Below are 21,337 nucleotides of genomic sequence, written 5' to 3'. Positions count from 1 at the left end.
GTCTAAAATCTCAACTGGAAAAGGTCAGGCACCCATTTGCTTCAAGTCTTAAAAAGCCCAGAGAAACTATTCTCCCAGAAATTAATACAGTAGTTACAGAAGTCAAAAGCACAAAGTACCAGCAAGCACTTCCTCATCAATCAGAAGCCAGCAGCCTATATGAAGAGCCTTAGACTCTATTTATATTAAAAATAAAAGTGGAGGGAAAAATTGGGAGTGAGCAAGGGAAGGGGTGATGTCCAAAAAGAACTGTACTCTTAAGTAACTGTAACCCTTCTGTACATCACCTTTATAATAACAATTGTAACCCCACGGCACATCACGTTTATAATTGTTAGCATTCCCCTAGCCTCAGGTCCTCAGCTCCTCCCATTAGCCCCCAGATCCACCCATACCTAATGAGCCACTCCTACTCACCACCTAGAGAGAGAGAGACAGAGACAGAGACTGCCACCTGGATAAGGTGCAGACGCCATGTTGCTCCCTCTCCCGTGGGAAACTATGGCCCCACTAATAAACCTCCTTATGAACCTTCTTCTCCTGTCTGTGATGATCTGCACATGGTCCTGTGGGATGGCCGGGGCATATCCTTTCAATAATAACCATTTTTACAAAGCTTTCTTTAAAAAACCAAAGTGCTGGTGGTAAAGTGCCTGCCTGCCTAGCAAGTACAAAGCCTTGAGTTCAAAACTCCATTATCAAAAGAAAACTCCGTAAGAACAAATGTTAGCATCATTCTTTTCACACTACCAAAACCAATAGTGAGATTTCTAGACTCCTGAGCAGCTCTTACAAGACAAACTCCAAACACCTCAGTGTGATTTAACCCACCACCACCCTCAACTCCACCCCCAGGAATGTTTTCCCTAAACTGCCAGAGAATCCTAATCTGGGTGAGACACAGAAACCTGCGATTGTCACAAAACCCCAGGTGTTCTGAAAGAGAGGTGGAACTTTCAAGCGCATTAACACACTCAGTCAGAAAAGGGTTTTCCAACACCAGGCCATAAAAAAACATCTGGCTTGACTCAAATGAAAGGTTTTCCCTTTGTGCCATAGGTATAGAGAGTACTTTTTTTGAAGCTGGATAGCCGGTTTTCCCCAGCTGGGGATGCAGCTCAGTGGTAGAGTGCTGCTTGACCTGCGGGAGGCTCTCAGTTCGATCCCTAGGACTGTAAAACAAGCTTTCGGTATCTGGAAAAGCTGAGTCAGAGAACAGCAGCCTCTGCCCCGGCTGGCTCAGCAGGAACCGGGAACTGACTCGCCCGTTGCCCCAGTCCCCTAATCTAGCAGGGGGCCGGGGAAGTTCACCTGTGGGCCTCAAATTCCTCATCCGTAAGACGAGCAGGGACCTGCTTTGTGGAGTCGTGGAAGGAATGAAACAAGGTCATGGCTCAACTAAAGGTCATCCTTTTCCCACGCAGAGTGACTGGCGACCCCGGGCACAGGTTCTCAACTTCTACTTCCCCACGAGAACAATGAAATCTGAGATGCGCCGGCACGTGCAGGGAGCCGCGCCAGGAACCCGCCTTTCCACACAAGATTCAGACCCTGGCACTTTCCTCCCGGGGTGGCCGTGCCTCGGTTTCCCGCTGAAACGATTCTTTGTAGGGGGAGTTGGGCCTGCTGCTCCCCGACCCATCTCGGTCACCTCCCTCTTTCTAAGAAATGCGGTGCGGTTAACCCACGGTGTGCAGCAACTCTCAAACTCTGCAACGGCATTAAAGGGCAGTTCCGCAGGTCTGTACCCCCAGCCAGGTCCCTTCCCTCCCGGCGTGCGGGGTCCCCACGGCTCCCCCAACCCCGCTGGTACCTGCAGTGCCAGAGCGCGCCCGGGGCGCAGCGCGCAGCGCGCAGCGCAGCCCCAGCGCCCGGTGGAATCTTCCCAGGGCTCAGGAATGCCTCGGAGCGCCAAAGGTCTCAGAAGGGGGGTGGGGGGGATCCCCGCTCCCGCCCCACTCCGCTTCCTACATTTCCATATGAATTGTCCCCGTCCCCAGACTTTCACGGAGGGGCAAGCAGTAAAGGCTGGAGCTGGACTCCATCCCGCCGGACGGAGCGGTCCCCAATGAGCACCGCCCGCCTTTCCCAGCCCTCAACTCCAAACTTGCCCTTGGGATCGCGGGCTCTGACTTCCACAGCCCCCTGCGGGGCATTGTTTGGGGGAGAGGGAGGATGGGTGGGGGGGCGGAAAATACGCTTTCCAAGGAAAAACTGCAGCGGCCACGCGGAGATCCGGGAGAAAGGAGGCGGGGGAGCAACTGCCTCACTTTGCCTGAGGCTCCGCCAGGGAAACCCACCCCCTCTGGGCCGGGCCCTTAACCCCAAACAGGCAGGCTGGGGCGGGCGTCTCGGCGGGGAAGGTCCGGGCCAGGCGGGACCTAGAACCCAGAGTGACTGACGCCACCTGGCACCCCTCCTTCTCTTACAAACTTATTAACATTTTAAGGAACTAGGGGAGGAGAAAGTTGCACAATTTACCTTTGTTGTTGTGGAAGGAAATGAAGAGAAAGGAAAAGGGAAAGTGAATACGAAAGGTTGAAAAGCCTGTGAGTACCACACACCTTTCTCCACAACCACACCTGCAGTGCCCGGGAGCACGGAGGAAGGGGTGCAGAGAGTGCGGCGCTGATTTCACCCGAGCTGGCCTCAGGGAAAGCCCTGGGATGTGGGGTGGGAGTTGAGATCCAGGGGACCAGGCGCACCAGACAAGCCCACCCTGGGCTCCACCGCTCGAGTTTTAAGAAAAACCCGCCAGGGAAGACAGCTCTCTATTGGTGACATTATAAGTGGTGGAAGGGTCTTGGCATTTGGATAAAGTCTTTCCCGCTGCTTCTTAAACTGCTGTTACTTTGTGAGGGTTGCTGGACAGTAAGCTGTTTTCCCTCACCCAAGGTTCTTTCAGAGGCTAGGTGAAACAGGAAATGGCTATGGGCAGGAACACCTTGTCTTTCCTTGCTCTTCCCTCTTAACCCATCCTATACAAACCATTTGCTTATTTGCTTTTTTATTTGGTTAGTACTGGTCCGCTGTTTGAACTCAGGGCCTGGGCTCTGTCCCTGAGCTTCTTTTACTTACCACTTGAGCCACAGCTCCACTTATGGCTTTTTTTTGGTAGCTAACTGGAAATAAGAGTCTCACAGACTTTCTTGCCTGGGCTGGCTTTAAACCAAGATTTTCAGATCTCAGCCTCCTGAGTAGGATTACAAGTGTGAGCCACCAGCACCTGGCTAGCAAGCCCTTTGACATACACTCCTCTAGGGTGCATCTTGAGGCACTGGGGTTTCTCTGATCCACAAAAGGAAAATTAGAGATCCTTTTAAATTCAAATGGAAAATAGATCTTAACATCTGCCTGTTTAGGTGAAGATCTTTTAAATGGCTACACTGTAACAGTGACTAAGTATGTAGCACTATGATTTGTTGCTGGCTCCCTTGAATATCTGTATTTCGATTACCAATATGTAAGAAGCCTTTTAGAAAACATAATATTTTTTTCTTTTTTTTTTTTTTTTGCCAGTCCTGGGGCTTGAACTCAGGACCTGAGCACTGTCCCTCGCTTCATTTTGCTCAAGGCTAGCACTCTGCCAACTTGAGCCACAGGGCCACTTCTGGACTTTTCTATATATGTGGTGCTGAGGAATTGAACCCAGGGCTTCATGTATATGAGGCAAGTACTCATGCCACTAGGGCCATATTCCCAGCCCCCAGGAAACATAATCCTACACCAAGCGGGTACTCTCTCATGATGCCAGCCTGTGAAAGGTTCGTGTTCCTCAGTGTAATGGGAAAGGCTCAGAAGCTCTCACAGTGCTGTCAATCCTGATGAGTACTCTAAAATGCTGTATGCAATGGAATTGGCTAGACTGTTCACTCGATGACCAACTGTTGTAGAATTTTTACCATGGCCACTCTAAGCCTTGTCACTGTAGACCAGATCCTCTGGAGCTCTGCAGTCGGGTGCAGAGAACAGCTCTTACAAATACTTGTCTAAGTGATCTTTTCAAACAATGGATTTTCAGGAGGCCCTGCTTAAGAACGACTTCTATGGATCGCTTTTTTGCTTAATTTGGGCCAAAAAGGGGTCTTGATCTGCTTTCGCCCCCTCTAAGATGGGATCAGAACCACTGGGGTATCTCATCCTGGCATCAAGGGGAGACCTACCAGGAGCTTATCCTGGCAATAATGGACCCTAAAAGATAGATGGAAAAAAATGTTCAGATTGGAAGGGATGTCGATTCCACATAGAGTCACTTGTATGTGTCCCTTCAAAAGTAACTAAAGTGGAGAGGTTAAGCCTAACTGAGTACCTGATGTTCAACTGGACAGGAATTTAGATCTGTTTTTACAGATCCAGGACAAAGCTGGGTGTCCCAAGTCATGCTTCTTAGACACACTCTCTTTCCTGCTGTAACATACAGATGATAAAAATGACATCAGAGTTACTAGCCTACCAGCACAGGCAGGCTCTAGTAGTAGCTGGTATCAAGTCCTTTTGTCCTAAGTTCCAGTGTACAGACCTGGATCCTTCAATTCTAGGCTCTCCTTTGCTCTATTACTCATGCTTGGCCCTTGTCTGCTTAATCTTGTGGAATTTATTTCCTTTCCCCTAGAGTACATCAGACTTGAAATATCTCACACACAGAAGCCCTGGTGGAAATTCCCATGGGGAAGGTGGGTGGCTTAGATAGATCTCTAGAACACCTGACTGCCATTCCCCCACCAACGCTGCTTTTCAGCTTGAAGCAGGGAGTAGTCACAGTCCCGTTCCTCGGGGTTATTTGTTCAGGCAGGGTATGAAATTAGTTAGGACCCAGCCCCCCCCCACCCCCCCAGGGACAGCATCTTGGTTTAGCAAGCAGAAACTGTGCAAAAAAAAACACGGTTTGGGAAAATCTTGCCCCTGCCCCTGCCTAGTCCCTCCCAGTTTCAATGACCTTCCTCTGACCCTAGGGAAAGGATCTGACCACGGGAAATGATTAAGTATTAACAATCAATCAGAATGTCTGGGACCTTCCAAAATACTTAATTGCAATAGGGACAACCAATCAGCATCCAGCCCAGGATATAAGAACCTCTAGTCTCAGAGATAGACAGACAGGTGCGTGCGCGCGCACGCGCGCGCACACACACACACACACACAGAAGGGAGTGGCAGTAACAGTGACAGAGACACAGCCAATGCAGCCTGTAGAAGAGAGAATGGATGACTGGAGGAGCAATGGCCTTTGAGCTAGATATTTCTCTTCTAAATAAAGCTCTTCATACTCATCCACCATTGTCCTGGGCTTCATTGGCAGCACTAGCAATAGCGCTGAACAGTGGCAGGCATTGTCTGGCTTGAGCTGCAATACGCAACACTAAGCAGGCTTGCTGCCACAGGCCTGCAACCCTGGCCGTCTGTCTGCTATTTCAGGGCTGTTCCAGGTACTTTAAAATATTAGTTTCATTGTTGTTTTTGTGTTGATTCTAGAGCTTGAACTCACAGCCTGGGCACTATCCATGAGTTTTTGTTTTGTTTTGTTTTTCCTGAAGGCTAGCATTCTAGCACTTGAGCCACAGCCCCACTTCTGGCTTTTTGATGTTTATCTTACAGATTTGTCCTGCCCTGGCTGCCAGGCTTCCCATAGCAAGCCTTACATCTTAGCCTCTTAAATAGTTAGAATTACAATAGAGCCAAACGGTGCCTGGCAAGCACTCTTTTTCTGGTATTACTCTTTTTCTAGTCATGTCTCTGATAAACATGTAATACTGGTATGAAAAACTGGGGGTGGGGAAGTATTTGTTATTAAATGAGAATATTCTTGAACTAGCAGCTCTCAATTGCCCCTAAGTTTTAGAGACTAGCACCTCAAAGTCTTTCTTCACTTTTTAATAATCACAGGGTTTTTTCTCCCTGACGGAATCCCTTTAAGCTGATTAAGAAAACAAGCAAAAAAAAAAAAAAAACCACTTTGAAATATCAACTTGCATAAGAAAAAAGGAAAGTCTCAAAACCACAATCGCCTGCTCAACGACCTATCTAGAAGCAAAATTTCCATAGCAAACTGGAGAGGAAGCAGACAGTCTACACACTGTCTCACCCTCTCCCTGCAGAGCCTCAGCGAGGAGGAATCGTAAATCCTGGTTTTCCATATTCCCGGTCACTGGAGCCGCTTGTCCAGCCCCCATTCTTTCCCTTAAGCTGGGCTTCACTGGGAGGTGCCAGCAGTCTGTCCAGCTCTTTGTGAACCTTTCAGCACTTTGATCACTGACTGTCCTCAGCCGGGTCCAAGGCAGACTTCTTAGATAGATCATCAACCTCAGTGTTGAATCTATTACACTGCGATCCTAAAGCTCAACCACAACTGAACAAACTTTCCCAATGGCATTCGCTCAGGAACTTGGGCACGTAGCCCAGAGTAAAATCCCTTCTGGGAGGAGGGATTCCACAAGCTCCTCCTCCATTTTTCCAGGTCTCCGCATCCAAGGGGCAGGAAAGCCAACCGGAAACCAGTGCCCACGCAATGAGAGTGTGCAGCGTCTGACCTTGCCAGGAGGGGGAGTTTAATTAGGACCAATGAGACATCACTTTTGAACACTCACCACACACGCATAAATCCTTACACAGCAGGCTGTTGTGAGGCTGCTGTGAGGTTATTTTTAAATCTTTAGGCAGAAGCACAAGAAGTAACAAGGCAAAGATAGTTTCTGTAAAACAATTAAGTAGGAATAAATCATTGCCGGGCTCCAGTGGCTCACGCCTGGAATCTTAGCTACTCATTAGGCTGAAATCAGAGGGTCAAGACTCGTCAGCCTTCGAGGAAAGGGGGTTTCTAGGTCCCATGGAACCTGGTCTGCCTATGGAACAGGCATCCAAGCCTGTATCTTGCCACCAGAAATCACACTGGCACTCTCAGAAGACTCAGCAGCTTGATGCAAATGCACAGCCATGCACTTACTGTTTCCTCAAGAAAACTGGTACTGGGAGAAGGGGCGGGGCGGGGAGGGAGTGCATCACTTCTAGAATCCCACCAGGACTTGTCATGAGGTCATGATATTCGAAGTTCACTGCCTTGATTTACTCTCCTCCCACCACACCCTTTAATGCCCTTAGCTCCACATGGAAAGACACATTCTGAAGAGGCCACCCAATTTCTCACACCCCTGTTGGACTTGTTTTTGAGGAGTGCTTGTCCCCAACCTGCTAAATAATTTCCAAGGTTACCCACTGTTTATAAAACCATGAGACTTGTCACTACACAAGGTATAGTCTTCCAATCCTGAAAGACTTCAAGTTCTAGTTTTATATAGTCTGTTTTTCATTGGGATATCCCACTACCATTTAAATTCAACACAGGTAACATAAAATTTGAAACCACTTCACATTGTAACATAGTAGCTGTGCAAAATCTTCAAAACCTCCAAAACAACACTGCACTAACCTCCTAATGACAACTCTGGCTAAGATATAAAAACAGTAATTAAAGATAGGCATTAGAAAACAATCCAGCCAGAAGAAGGCAGAAACTGAAGATCACATGACTTAAGAAAAGCAAACTATGTAAGATCCACATTTCCCCCATGTTCCTCAGGGCAATCTCTAGTCTCGAATGGAGCTTCAAAAGAAAGCCAACAAGCAACATTCTTTCTGGGATGAAGGGCCAGCGCTTCAAGCTGGAACTAGACATTAAGAAGGAAATCCTAGAAAAGTGGAAGCCATAGAGAACTCAAAAATCCATGGAGAAAATTCTTAAATCCTTGAATTATGTGTGCCAGCAAGAAGACTCCAGTAAACCTAACAGAAAACAGTTAATGACTTTAACTAGAGTCCTGCAGATACTCAGCAACTGAGGCATGCCGGGAAGCCAGATGTGAAATCTGAGACATTCTGAAACCTTTGGAGAGTCAAGTCCTCTCAGGACTAGGGACCACACCCTAGGGCCAAGGGCAACACTAAAACAGACCTATCCTAACATACCCAAGTGGAGGGGTCCAGAGGAGAATAAACTGATCAAGGTGCTAAAGGAAAGAGAGCCAGAGGAAAAATGTGGTTTCTGTCTTGGGACACAGGCTGGGGAAGCAGCCACCAACAAGATTGTTTCTCCTATGACTTTGGGACAGAATAGTTTTGGAACAGGAAGAAGGAAGAGATGGCCTTCTACCATTAAAGATGAGATGTCTTACAAATGCAGGGCAAATGCCCAATGGGGACTACCAATCTGGATCTCAAGGGACAGGGGACAGGATAGTCCAGTGGGGGGTGGGAGGTAGGTGGATACAACACAAAGGGAGTAGTTGATAAAGTATGTGTTCCAGACCCGTGAGTCAGTGTTTTATTGATCTTCTCACCATGAGAGAGGTATTAATTATCTTCATTTTACCAAGAAAGAATCCAAAGTTTAGACCCCCCAGCCAGGAGCTGAGATCTGAACTCAAGGGACACCCAGTCTACCACTTGTTTTTTCTTCTGTAATCATCTGCTAGTTGCTATGTCATAGTAGAGGGTCATGGCTTTTTCTCTAGGACAGCTAACAGAATATTAGGAAGCAAGATTTTACCACGAGGAAAGGAGAATAGCAGGGCCACGAAAAGGGCACCGACTGAGCATTGCACTTGCAAAGTTAAGTTCTCAAGTATGAAGAAAGAGCTGTAAAAATGGAAATGAAAAGTTGAAACTGAGATGGTTTCAGGGAGATCCCAGGGCACATTACAACACCCTAGAGAGGAGAGCTGGACTTTGGCCACACCAAACACAATCAACACCCTTGATGACAGTTAGGAGACTCAGTAAAACAAGGAACTGCAGACAGGAAGCAAAGTTCACGTAAGGAACAAATGTGGGGGCAGGGAATAGAAGCAATACAGAAACCAACCCACGGAATCATAGAATCAGACTTGTGTACTTAAAGCCAGAAAGAATTTAGATAGCACCCAACTTCTAGCACTTCAGAGAGACAAATGTACCCCCCCAAAAAAGACTAAGCCAGATGCTGGTGGCTCACACCTGTAAATCCTAGCTACTCAGGAGGCTGAGATCTGAGGATCATGGTTGAAAGCCAGCCCAGGAAGGAAAGTCTTTGAGACTCTTATCTCCAATTAACCACCAAAAGGCCAGAAGTGGAACTGTGGCTCAAGTGGTAGTACAATACCCTTAAGCACAAAAGCTCAGGACACACACACACACCCCTAAGACTAGCTCTAAAGCTCTATATACTTTAGCCTTCCAATTAAAGCTGTATTTGGCTTCATTTTTACCTCTGTAAGATCAGAAACAGCCTGCTTTTTGCTACAAAAGCCAGTTGCAAAATGGTACCCTGGAAATTTGGGTTAAGGCAAGCCCATGTAAAGGACCACTGGAGAAAGCAGGATCCCATCAAAGTGTTCATCTTTTTGGTCTTCAATGGCCCTTGTACAAACCTAACCTGCCAGCCAATTCTGAAGGAGACCAAGATGGGAAGGTTCTCTCTTGAAAGGATGGTGTGAGACAAACCTTCCAGGTCATTTACCTTCTTCGGTTCTACTCTATCCTCTGTCAATTATCCAGATTCTCCTAAAACGGCCAGAACCAGCCTGTTTTGGCTTGAAGAGAACACACAACTTAAAAATAAAGCTCAACATGAAGCCCAGTAGTTACAAAAACAACACAGCAAAAATTCTATGAAGTTCACTTCATAGAGTTGAAAACACACTGGCGGGGCTGGGGATATGGCCTAGTGGCAAGAGTGCTTGCCTTGTATACATGAGGCCCTGGGTTCGATTCCCCAGCACCACATATACAGAAAATGGCCAGAAGTGGCGCTGTGGCTCAAGTGGCAGAGCGCTAGCCTTGAGCAAAAAGAATCCAGGGACAGTGCTCCGGCCCTGAGTCCAAGCCCCAGGACTGGCCAAAAAAAAAAAAAAAAAAAAAAGAAAAGAAAACACACTGGCAAGAAAGAAAGCATTCCTAACATGATAAAAAAAAAATTCCAATATTTCTATCTTACAGATAACTTAGTTGAGGCTCAATAAGAGGAAATTATCTGAATAACCAAAGAATACTATGATAAATAGAAACAGCCTGAATTTTATAAGAGTTTCAATGTTCATTATTCAATTACGACTTTTTTATGACAAGGAATGAACAAACAAGTCAAATCTCCCTTTCTACTATGTCTAAAAGAAGTGTAGGGAAACTGAGAGAAACATTCCTGGAAAACAAATTCTAGCCTGGTACACCACTAATGAACTTGCTATCCCCCATAGGAAGAACAAACATTAACCTAAGAATGGAAAAGTATTTGTGACAAGAGGCATCTGACAGAACCAAGAAGAAAAAAAGGAAATTTCCATGAGATGGTTGTCTGGTTTAGGAAGCCAGGTTGCATTTTTGATGGGATTTCCAGGACTCTTGCTTTACAAATGCCTCCCAACAGGAACCTGCTAAAGGATGTTCTTACACAAGATATTCTTGATGAGAACTTAAGTACACCATTGCCCCTGTCCCTGCCCTAGCCACCCATTTCACCTGTTATCAGAGGGCTGGCTGAGTTCCTACCTTGGGATTTCTTCCTGTTCTGCACAAACTCAGAGCGTCTCAGGGAGCTGGGAGCAGTGCGGCGGAAGCAGCTATTCCTTTTCCAAGCTTCTGGTACAGTTAATGCTCCCTCTGCTCCTAACTGCCAGGCGTTCTTCTCCAATGCAGGACTCTGAGGGATGGTTAACTGATGTCCTCCGTGCTCCCCCCTAGGATGTTGGTTCTGCAGACCAGCAGGGATGATCCCTCTGCCCTGAGACACCATCATTCCGGGTTTGTCAATGCCATTATACTCCAAACTCTCCACTTGGTGGAGAGAATCTGCTCCTCTGTCATAATCAGATTTATACTCATGGTTTGCAAAGAAAGAGTTGTACCCTGTACTTTCTATATGGAAACTATCCTGACTCGTAGTCTGAGTCTTTGCTTTAGGATAGGTTTTATTATTTTGATAAATATTTCTGTCCTCTTCATAGTATTTAGCAAATTCTTTACCTTCACTGACACCATTTAAATCTGAGTAGTCCATAGACTGACCATTAGTATACCTCCCAGAAACTTGATATAAATGGCTGAGGTCTCTATTATAGAAATTAATTTCTTTATGGGCCTCAAGGCTATCATTAAAATTCTTGAGGCCCATATGCCATTTATGAGGCTGATATAAAATCCCTAAAGAATCATCTAAATACTTGTGGCCAGTCCACTCTTCGTTTTTTCTCAAGTCCTTGAGATTATAATTCAGGTCCTTACAATTTACATAACCATTCATCTTCCTGTATCTTCCAGCATTCTGAATCACCTCTGAGCTTTGGATAAACAAATTCTCCTTTGTTCCAGGTCTGAGATCCCCATCATTGACATCTTCTGCATCTCTGTCACCAGCGCAGCCACGTTGGAATATACTTCCATTTGCTTCCCCTGTGTCCATGTAACTCGGTTCACTCGGCTCAAAATCCCAATATCCACAGTCCCTTTTCCTGTAGGGCCGATTCCGCTCCCTGGCCCAGTTATTCTCTGTATAAAGTTCATTCTGGACAGTGGGGTTCCTTTTCCGGAGACGCCTGCAGTCTTCATACTCCCAGGTTGAGTTCCAGGGACCTTTCTTCACTTCTCTTTCTCTTCTAGTCTCATGAGTTTCACTCATGTTCAATACAGACACGAGTTTTAGTTCTCTTTTCCATGGATGTGGGCTGGGTTGAAATACAGACAGGTGCCTAAGGCTGGATCTGTCTTGCTTAAAATGTCTCCCTAGCACTCAATACACTCTTCCTGTTGGCTCTGGTTGGAGTGTAGAGCAATGTGGAGTCATTTCACCCTCAAGATCCAATCAGTGAGCCACTATTTCTTTCCCCTTGGAGGCCAAGGATAATTAGTAACTAGAGTTCTTGTGATTGGTGTTGGCAGCCTTGTTGGTGTTTCCCTCAAGCTGGTCAGACTGGCTTGGCTGCTTTGTGGACTCTAGGCAGAAGCATTCTACTGCTCTGAAGGTTCTGCAGAAAAAGCTACGTGCAAGAGAAAGCAGTCTCTTCAAAAGCTCCAGGAAGGGTCAGATGTCAGTCTGGCTGCCTCTTTGATCCTTTAGAAGCCACCAGCAGTGTAAACAAATACTTGCAAGAGCAGCTCAAACCAGGGAGGCCGCTATTCCCTGCCCTCAAGTCCAGCTTTTAACCCCTGGACCTCTGAAAATGTTGAGAACAGCCTTTCCTTTATGGCCAGCAAAATTCAAAACTCTTCCTCCTTAAAGTGCTTTGCACCTCCTTAAGGTGCTTTGCGCCTGTGGGATTCAAATGATCAGGCAGTGCACACTTGAACCCCTATGAGCTGTACCCACCGAGAGAGGAAAAGGGCAAGACCATGGTGGTAAAACTCTCATCCAGAGGAAAGCCAGGTTTGCTTTCACATTTTCCTAGAATGTCATGTCCCACAATCATCGAAACCACTTATTTCCTAAAAATTTTTTTCTATTAAATTCACACAGAATATTTAGGAATTGGAGAATGAGGATAGAAGTCAGAAAGGATGAGTTTAAAAAGTCTATTTGAATTCAGCAAATATTAGCTCTGTGTGTGTGTGTGTGTGTGTGTGTGTGTGTGTGTGTGTGTGTGGTGTGTATGGTAGAGAGAAGAGGACGAACAAGCAAGTCCCTGCCTGAGACAAGGCAGGGTCACAGGCTGAAGACCTGCTCCTCTGGGACAGGGGACTTCAGAGGAGTGCCTTCAGGGACAAGCAGGATTCTCAGCCACTTTCCACACTGGAAAAACTAAGGGAACAGAGGGTTTGAAGACCAGAATACATAAGGAGAGATGAGGCTGGAAGGCCAGATGCAGCGGGACAGAATGCTGGAATGCTGGCATTTATGCAAAGGTTAAGAAGGGGTTTGAAGATCAAACTACAGTAAGAACCAGGCCTCAAATCAGGTCACTGTGGTAACTGATGATTGATTGGCCTTCCAGAAATGACTCCTGGAAGTTGCATGGAAGCCCTGTCTGTGAATCAGTGGAAAGAAGTGGAGAAGAGCAGGGCAGTATGCTGGATATGGAACTATGTGTGAACCCTGCATCTCTCTAGGGTTCAGTGGGCCTTGGAGACTTCTCTGTCCTTCCAGCCTTAATCATCTCTGCTCCTGCTTTCCCTTGCAATTTCTTTTTCCTCTCCACAACTGCCTCATGTACTCTTTTGCACCATCTAGGCTCTCAGAGTGACTAAAGGAGTCTCTAGGCGGCCCAGCGTTCACTGACTATTTGAGGGTACTGTCCATGTGTTCTGTCCCTTGTCTCTTCCAGACAGCAGCCTCCTGGCCCAGCAGCTCCTGTGGCTTCAGCAAGTGCTGCATGCTATGGTTGGCACTGAGAAGTGAATAAAAATTCCCCTTTTCATCGTCTCTATTCCACGAGGAGGGCATGTAATTATTCTTATTTTACCACAGATAAAGATATAATCTAGGAGCTCGAATAACCTGCCCAAGATCACATAAACTATCATGTGGTATGGCCAGGATTTGAACCCAGATCTGTCTGATATCAGGTTACTAGACTGAGACAACTATCTTAAAACATAGCAACCCCTTAACGTCCCTCAAAGCATGTGAATTCTCCCAGAATCTCAATCAGAAGTAGACTCCTTCAGAGTTAGGGTTGCACCCCATACCCCACACATCATACCATTCACTCCAGCCCTACCTGTCCTCCCCCCTAACACACGAACATGCACAGCCAGTCCTGAGAGGAAATCTTGGTAATCTACAACTTACCAAGTTTACCACAGGAAGACCAATTGGTTCACAAAATTCTATTAGGGAAGCCAGCTTTTCACTGTGAATGAATTCATAGTGTTACAGGGTAATGGCGTAATCTATAGAGAGCCCCCGGAAACATGGATAGAAGACACCAGCTTCTAGAAGCTCAATTTCTTTTCTTTTCTTTCTTTTTTTTTTTTTTTTTTGGCCAGTCCTGGGCCTTGGACTCAAGGCCTGAGCACCTTCCCTGGCTTCTTCCTGCTCAAGGCTAGCACTCTGCCACCTGAGCCACAGTGCCCCTTCTGGCCGTTTTCCATATATGTGGTGCTGGGGATTCGAACTGAGAGCTTCATGTGTAGGAGGCAAGCGCTCTTGCCACTAGGCCATATTCCCAGCCCCTAAAAGCTCAATTTCTGTTAATAATCAGTTCTAGCTCTGTTTAACCTCTCTGGCTATTATTTTCTTTTTGATGGTACTGGGGTTTGAACTTGGGGTCTTGTGCTTGCTAGGCTGGCCTCATACCACTTGAACCAGTCCTCCAGCCCTGATTTTCACTGGTTATTTATAGGACAGGGTGCATGCCAGAGCCTCCCTCAGCCTACTTTAGACTTCTCACCATTGCTTGTATTATACTGCATTCCCCTTCCATTCAGTGGAGATGGAATCCTGCACTTTTCTCCCCTGGCTGGCCTGGAAATACAATCCTCCCATTCTCAGCCTCCCACGTGACTAGGATTACAAGTGTGAGTCATCTGTTTATTTTCTTACATGTTAGACAAGGAAGCTATGGTTTCTCTGCTATTTTAAATCTATAACTCTAGGATCTTGCTAAATTCTAATCCAATTGAAAGTAAAGATTAGTTGGGCAGACCCAGCCCAGCCTGCCTTACATAGTAACACTGTCTCAAAAAAGATTACTCTTTCCTTTATTGGCTTGGAAACAAAGTCCTCTTTAGCAACTTCATATCTCTGATAAAGCTAGCATGATAAGGAAAACACACCTAGTAAACCAGCCAGAACTACCTTGTAAGAAGAGGCCATGCAAAGCTACAAGAAAGTGTTGTTTGAGTGGGATGGATAGCCAGTTACATTACAGGGCCCTCTTTTTCTTTTCAAGTCCTCTGGAACCTTAAAGATGGAGTTTGCATAAAGACAAAACTGCCTCCGCTTTCCCTCTACACTACTGTGATCCAGAATGAATCAAAAATTGTGAACGGGTTGCTATTTTTTATGTGACATACAGGTGTAAGAAGAGATGCAGCTGAGAGGGCAGTTTCCTCCTTCCCTCGTTCCCCTGCCTGGCCATTCACACCGCTGCCCCTCCCACCTGCTCCTTCAGCCCCAATACACCAGCACCAGTATGTCATCTGCTTGCAGAGAGCGGGTTATCAACCATAGTGACACTGTGTGACTCTCAGAAGGGACAGAAACATGCCATATATTCTAGAAGTGAAGATGGAAGGAAAGGGAAAGGAGAGGTGGAGAAAGAGCAAAGGAAGAAACGAAGGAGATGGAAAGTATTATTAATGGCACCCTATGGGCTCAGGCCATTCTTCGGGTCTGGGTGTGGGCTCCTGGCTTCCTCAGCGTGTGCTCGGCGGCCTTCTCACTCCCACCCCCACAGCTCCGGTGGTTTCCACAGCACCTGCAGTCAGCTCATGTCTTCCTGTTACTTCACAGTACTGGTGCAGCTCCTTGTAGCATACTGAAAGTCCTCCAGGGCAAGGACCACACCTAATCACTTCCTTTCCCCAGCGCAGCACTGTAGCTGGGTGCATCCTGACTTCATTGCTCGGCAAACCCACGCCACCTGCTAGCTGCCATTCAGGAGGCAGTATGGCTTGGAGGCTAAAAGCACACACAGGCTTTGATCCAACCAGGGTTGAATCCTGACTTCGACACTTACCCAGGGTACAGCCAGGGGGAAATTAACTTGATACCTGAGCTGTCTCTCCGCCTTTTCATATCAAATCTTCCTGATGACTGTCACCTGTCTCTGGGCACTTACCATGCACTGCGGCCTTCTTCTGATGCAATTTGGAGAAACTGCTCCGCTCTAGGCCGGTCTCTCCACTGGCTCACTAGATTCACTGTGGCTCCCCATTTCCTGCCCACTCTGTGTGCACTAGTAGGTCAGTGGCCAAGCCCAAGAACAGATGACAGTGGCTCCCATCTTCTAAACAATTTCCACTGGCCTCCCAATCTAATGTCCTTCAGTGGCCACCCCATCTCTTTGCTTTCTTTTATAGAAAAACTCTGTGGAAGACTTGCAAGTAAACCAAATACTTGACGTCTCTACTTCCTTTTCTCTCTCTCTCTCTCATCAGTCATGGGGCTTAAACTCTGGGTCTGGACACTGTCTCTGGGCCCTTCAGCTCAAGGCTAGTGCTCTACCACTTGAGTCACAGCACCACTTCCAGTTTTCTGGTGGTTAACTGGAGATAAGAGTCTGACAAACTCTCCTGCCAGGGCTGGCTTTGAACCACCATCCTCAGATCTCAGCCTCCTGAGTAGCTAGGATTATAGGTGTGAGCCACTGGCTCTTTAATGCACTACAAGCAGACTCAACTCATCCTATCACTTCAAGGAACTGCTCTGGACAAGGTCACAGAATCCAGTGATCATTTCTGAGATGTCATCTTACTTGGCCATCAATAGCTTTGACTGGGTCACTTTCTCCTCTCTTCTTCTCATTTCCCTCCTCTCCCCCCATCTTTCTTCACCTTTTCCACCTCTTTTGTTTTTGTTTTTTGTTTTTAATACTAGGATTTGAACTTAGAGATTCTGACTTGTGAAACAAGTGCTCTAACAGTCCAGCCACATCCCCAGCCCCTTTTGCTCAGACAGTGGTAGAGCACTAGCCTTCAGCAAAAAGGCTCAGCAACAGTACCCAGGTCTTGAATTCAAGTCTCCATATTCACACTACAAGTACACACAGGGAAGGCATCCTAATGAGCTTTTGCCACTTACCTGTGATAATTAACTCTTTTTTTTTCCAGTCTTGGGGCTTGAACTCAAGGCCTGAGCACTGTCCCTGGCTTCTTTTTGCTCAAGGCCAGCACTCTACCACTTGAGCCACAGCACTGCTTCTTGCTTTTTCTATATATGTGGTGCTGAGGAATCGAACCCAGGGCTTCATGTATGTGACTTGCCACTGAGCTGTTTAAACAAGTTACACCAGTATTTTAATACTCATACATATCTATACACATACATATGCTTAATTTAACACTCATGCATATATGTGTACATATATGTCTCATATATATGCTTAGTATTTCCTTGGTACCTATACTTTTTGTGTTCTTCATTATCTTTAAATAGTTGTACAAAGGGGTTTTATTTCATCAAATCAATTTATAAATACTATGCATCCTGGTCAATGTCATCCCTCCTATTTTTCTCCTCCATCTTTCCTAACCCCACCTATACCCTCAAGTTATATGGTTCCATTTTCACTGACTATAAGGATTGCACTTGCCCATCCTTCCTCTTTCCTTTCATCTGCCCGTGTGTGTGTGTGTGTGTGTGTGTGTGTGTGTCTGTGTCTGTGTCTGTGGCTGTGTATGTGAGAGAGAGAGAGAGAGAGAGAGAGAGAGAGAGAGAGAGAGACCTCACTCCTCACTATGTAACTCAGACTGGCCTTGAACTTGTGATCCTCCTGCATCAACTTTACAAGTGTTAAGCTTATAGGTATAGATCATGTTGCCTCAATTTTTTTTCAGTACTGAGAATTGAACCCAGAAACTTGTGCTTGCTGATAGGTACTCTGTCACTTGAGCTGTGGTCCCAGCCCATTGTATATAGACTTCTTACCTCCAGCTTATCATGAAGTTACTCAATTTTCCAAAATATTCACCCATTTGTATTAATAATCTCCTTGAGCTGGTCTCAGTTTCACTTTCTCTAGCTGAACTCTCCCTTAGCTGATATCAAAACCTTGTGTTTCTTTCTTTTTTATTTTATTTTTTTGCCAGTCCTAGAGCTTGAACTCAGGGCTTGAACACTGTCCCTGGTTTCCTTCTGCTCAAGACTAGCACTCTACCACTTGAGTCACAGCACCACTCCTGGCCTTTTCTGTTTATGTGGTGCTGAGGAATTGGAACCCAGGGCTTCATGCATGCTAGGCAAGCACTCTGCTGCTACGGCACATTCCCAGCCCCGTGTTTCATTTTAAGCTCTGGAACATCCTAAGCACTTATTACAGCCTGTCCCTGCTAGAAATTCACACCCCATCCTTGACCCTTCCGATTCTCTCACTCATCATGTCTAACCCACCTGCGAGTTCCATTGCCTCTAACTAAAACTGTAGCTGGGACTGAGCACTGCCCATCCCCCCACAACACTGCTGTCCGGAGCCAGTGGGGCACACCGAGCTCCTAACTGCTCTCTGCCCCTGCCTGTGTCTCTCTCCCACTACTGCAGCAAATCAGGTTCAAACCCCCAAACTTTCTGCTAGCTGAACTGGCCTTCTTGTTACTCCCCCAGGCATCAGGCAGACTCCTAGATGCGCTTTCCTATCTGACATCAACAATTCTCTCATCTCAAAAAAAAAAAGTTTCATTGTCTCCTGACATCTTACTCAAGTGTCATTTTTAATTAATGCTTGTGTCTAAGCATCTTACACTAGCAAAAGTTCTCTGTCCAGCAAAGCCTCGGCAAACTCTTGAACCAATACCAGAGTGTGCGCCAGCTCTCCGCCCTGTGTCTGGAATTGTTTGCAACGTCACATTACAAACTGACTCACAGGTCAGTTATTACTAAGTTAAAGATGCTCAGCTGAGAAAGGGAGCTCAAACTTCCTTCGAATGTAGCTCATTTCCTGGCATACACCGAACCATAGGAACAACTACTTATTGTCCTGAGTGAACATAGACTATGAATCCGTTTTCACTATGGTTTCTGTTTATACCAGTGTAAAATCCAGCTGAAGAAACTCAGCTAATTTGTACCAAGCCAACACCCTCAACCAGATGTTACACAAGCCTAGGATAGTTGCTTTCTTTTTGTCAGTACAAACTAGGAAAAAACACCAAATGATTTGATGTTGGCTATTAACTCAATTTCTCCTCTCTCTCCCTTTCTCTCTCTCTTCTCCTCTTCTTTACCTCTCCATCTCTCTTTCTTGAGATAGAGCCTCTATATGGAGTCCAACTTGACCTCAGACTCACGTGCTACCTCTACCCATTCAAGTCCTGGGATTACAGGTATGCACCACATGGCTGGCTTTAAGTCCAATATCTTCACTGGTTTGAGGAAGAATTCTTACGCCTAAAGCATTCCAAGGAATCTTCAGAATGACAAACTGCTCTTCTATTTAGAGAAACTATACTTTTTTTTTTTTTTTGCCAGTCCTGGGTCTTGGACTCATGGCCTGAGCACTGTCCCTGGCTTCCTTTTGCTCAAGGCTAGCACTCTGCCACTTGAGCCACAGCGCCACTTCTGGTCGTTTTCTATATATGTGGTGCTGGGGAATTGAACCCAGGGCCTCATGTATATGAGGCAAGCACTCTTGCCACTAGGCCATATCCCGAGCCCTAGAAAAACTATACTTTAATAATAAACTTGAAGCAATTAACATATATAAGAACACAGGCTGAATTAATAAACTGGTCCTGAAAAGAAAAAGGTCAGATAATAAGTCATAACAGCACTTACTGAGCACCAATCATTTAGCGCCAGTCTATCAAGCCCTGTGTCCACTTTAACACACTGCTCATTCTAAAACCGAGAAGCCCCTACAACGCAATTTGAGGTGTTTCGAGCAAGAAGAGTGTGCAGTATATCTTGACACTTAGAAACGTGAGAAATAAGAGTGAATCCTAGAGCTTGCCTATGGCTTTGAGGACAAAACTCCAACCAGCTTCTTTAGCTCCAACTCAGCTTCTCTGAAGTCATCGGGGCTCTGGCTCCCCCGGGAGCTCAGGTCCCTGTGGTGCCTGAGGAAATGTCAGCCCCTCTCTATCCTGTGCACGGAACAAATGCTGGTCCTGCCCTGCTCAGCACAGTGACCTAGGGCCCTGCAGCCCCCAAACTGTCACACTTGCTCCAGGTCCTTCCTGCTGCCACCTCTGAGTCTGCAGTTCCGTTAGACCTCTGCTCTTTCCCTCAGCATATTTGGGATAGTGGTACCCTCCCTTTCTGCCATACTGTTTGCTTTCCATCTTTTCGAAAACTACTCAATTGCTGGCCTTCCAATAACACTCTTTCTTGTTGGAATTTTATCCTTTGCCTTCTATTACAGAGACTGAAGGCAGAGGGAAGGCAGGCATATGGGATGGTCGGCTACCTTCACCCCGGCTGGCAGAAACCATCGTTTTTCTGTTGTTATTTCTCCTAGTGTCCTTCAGTTCATAGAACCTAGATTTGTTTATTTTCCTTCCTTCCTCCCTCCCTTCCTCCTTTCCTCTTTTCCTCCTCTCCTTCCTTCCTTCCTTCCTTCCTTCCTTCCTTTCTTTCTTTCTTTCTTTCACTCAGGGTTTGTGCTTGATAGAAAGATGCACTACCATTTGAGCCACACTCACAGACCTTTTTCTTTTATTTTTTCAGATAGGATCTAACAATTTTGCCTAAGAAGCCATAGACCTTGATCTTCCTACCTCTGCTTCCTGCATAGCCAGGATTACAGGTGTGAATCACTACATCCAGCTTGTTTTTGAGAGAGAATCTTGGCTAACTTTTTATCTAGGCTGGCATGCAACGGAGATTCTCCTATCTTCACCTTCCAAAGTACTCAGAATGACAGACAAATGCCGCCACACCCCATATCATGTTCTTTCTTGACAACATGCAGCTTCAGAGGACTATGGCACACAGCTCACAAGTGCAGCGCCGTCATGTTCTCCTACAGCTCTAGACCAAATGCTGTTGGCTCCATTTTTTCTTCCTACTTTGTAAATTATTTCTCCTGTGAGTCCAGTGAATAAGAAATCTCTGGAGACTGATCACAGAATACAAGTTTTTGAATGGGCAAGGTGGGAACAATAAACTGTAGTAGTAAAACACATGTGCTTAAATCTTAGCTCCCTTAGCAAATCACTTCATCTCTCTACATCTTAGTTTCCTCCTCTCTAAAGAAGCCATGTGAACTGTCCCAGTACCTGTAAGGAGACTGTAAGCATTCTTTGCATAAACAAATGGCCACAAATATTTACTAAGAGTAGTAAATGTTAGCTGTTAGTAGGATCAAATGCCTGGACCATGCCTGGACCACAGAGACAGACATGTGGTTTTCTCAGGAGGCTTAGCCTGAAAGTCCTGGTAATGTGGTTTGAGAAAGACATACTTCGGGACCTCCTGCATGCACCATACCACAGACACCACAGCAGCAGAGGAGACACACATGTCAATGGATACAAGTGTCAGTGGGTACACGTTTCTGAGGTTTGAGCTTCTGTATCTGAACAGCAAATAAAGTCAGAGGACACAGTGATCATCAGAGAGAGTAAGAGAACAACCTTTCTTTTTGTTTTGTGCTGGTCTTGGGTTTTGAACTCGAGGCCTGGGAACTGTCCCTGAGTTCTCTTGCTCAAGGAAAGCCTAACTCTACCACCTGAGCTACAACTCTACTTCTAGCTGTTTGGTGGATAAATGGAGATAAGACTC

At 46.0% G+C, this 21,337-nt stretch overlaps 1 protein-coding gene across 4 annotated transcripts in view; it reads right to left on the bottom strand.

The window, feature by feature from the left end:
* Positions 1-21,337, bottom strand: part of LOC125346171 (dynamin binding protein) — an 83,028-nt gene that overhangs the window by 20,941 nt on the left and 40,750 nt on the right. Inside the window, exon 1 of one of the 4 annotated variants that reach the window (XM_048338490.1) lies at positions 10,516-12,242. The exons of the other annotated variants lie outside the window; for them this stretch is intronic. Coding sequence (XP_048194447.1) covers positions 10,516-11,641 — 1,126 coding nt within the window. The 5' untranslated portion in view covers positions 11,642-12,242. Of the gene's footprint in view, positions 1-10,515; positions 12,243-21,337 lie in introns of those variants that run through there. 4 annotated transcript variants of the gene reach the window in all.

The sequence above is a fragment of the Perognathus longimembris genome, chromosome 2 (genome assembly GCF_023159225.1).
Source record: "Perognathus longimembris pacificus isolate PPM17 chromosome 2, ASM2315922v1, whole genome shotgun sequence".
Taxonomy (NCBI): domain Eukaryota; kingdom Metazoa; phylum Chordata; class Mammalia; order Rodentia; family Heteromyidae; genus Perognathus; species Perognathus longimembris.
Note: the sequence above shows the minus strand (reverse complement) of the source record. Positions and strands in the feature narration are given on the sequence as shown.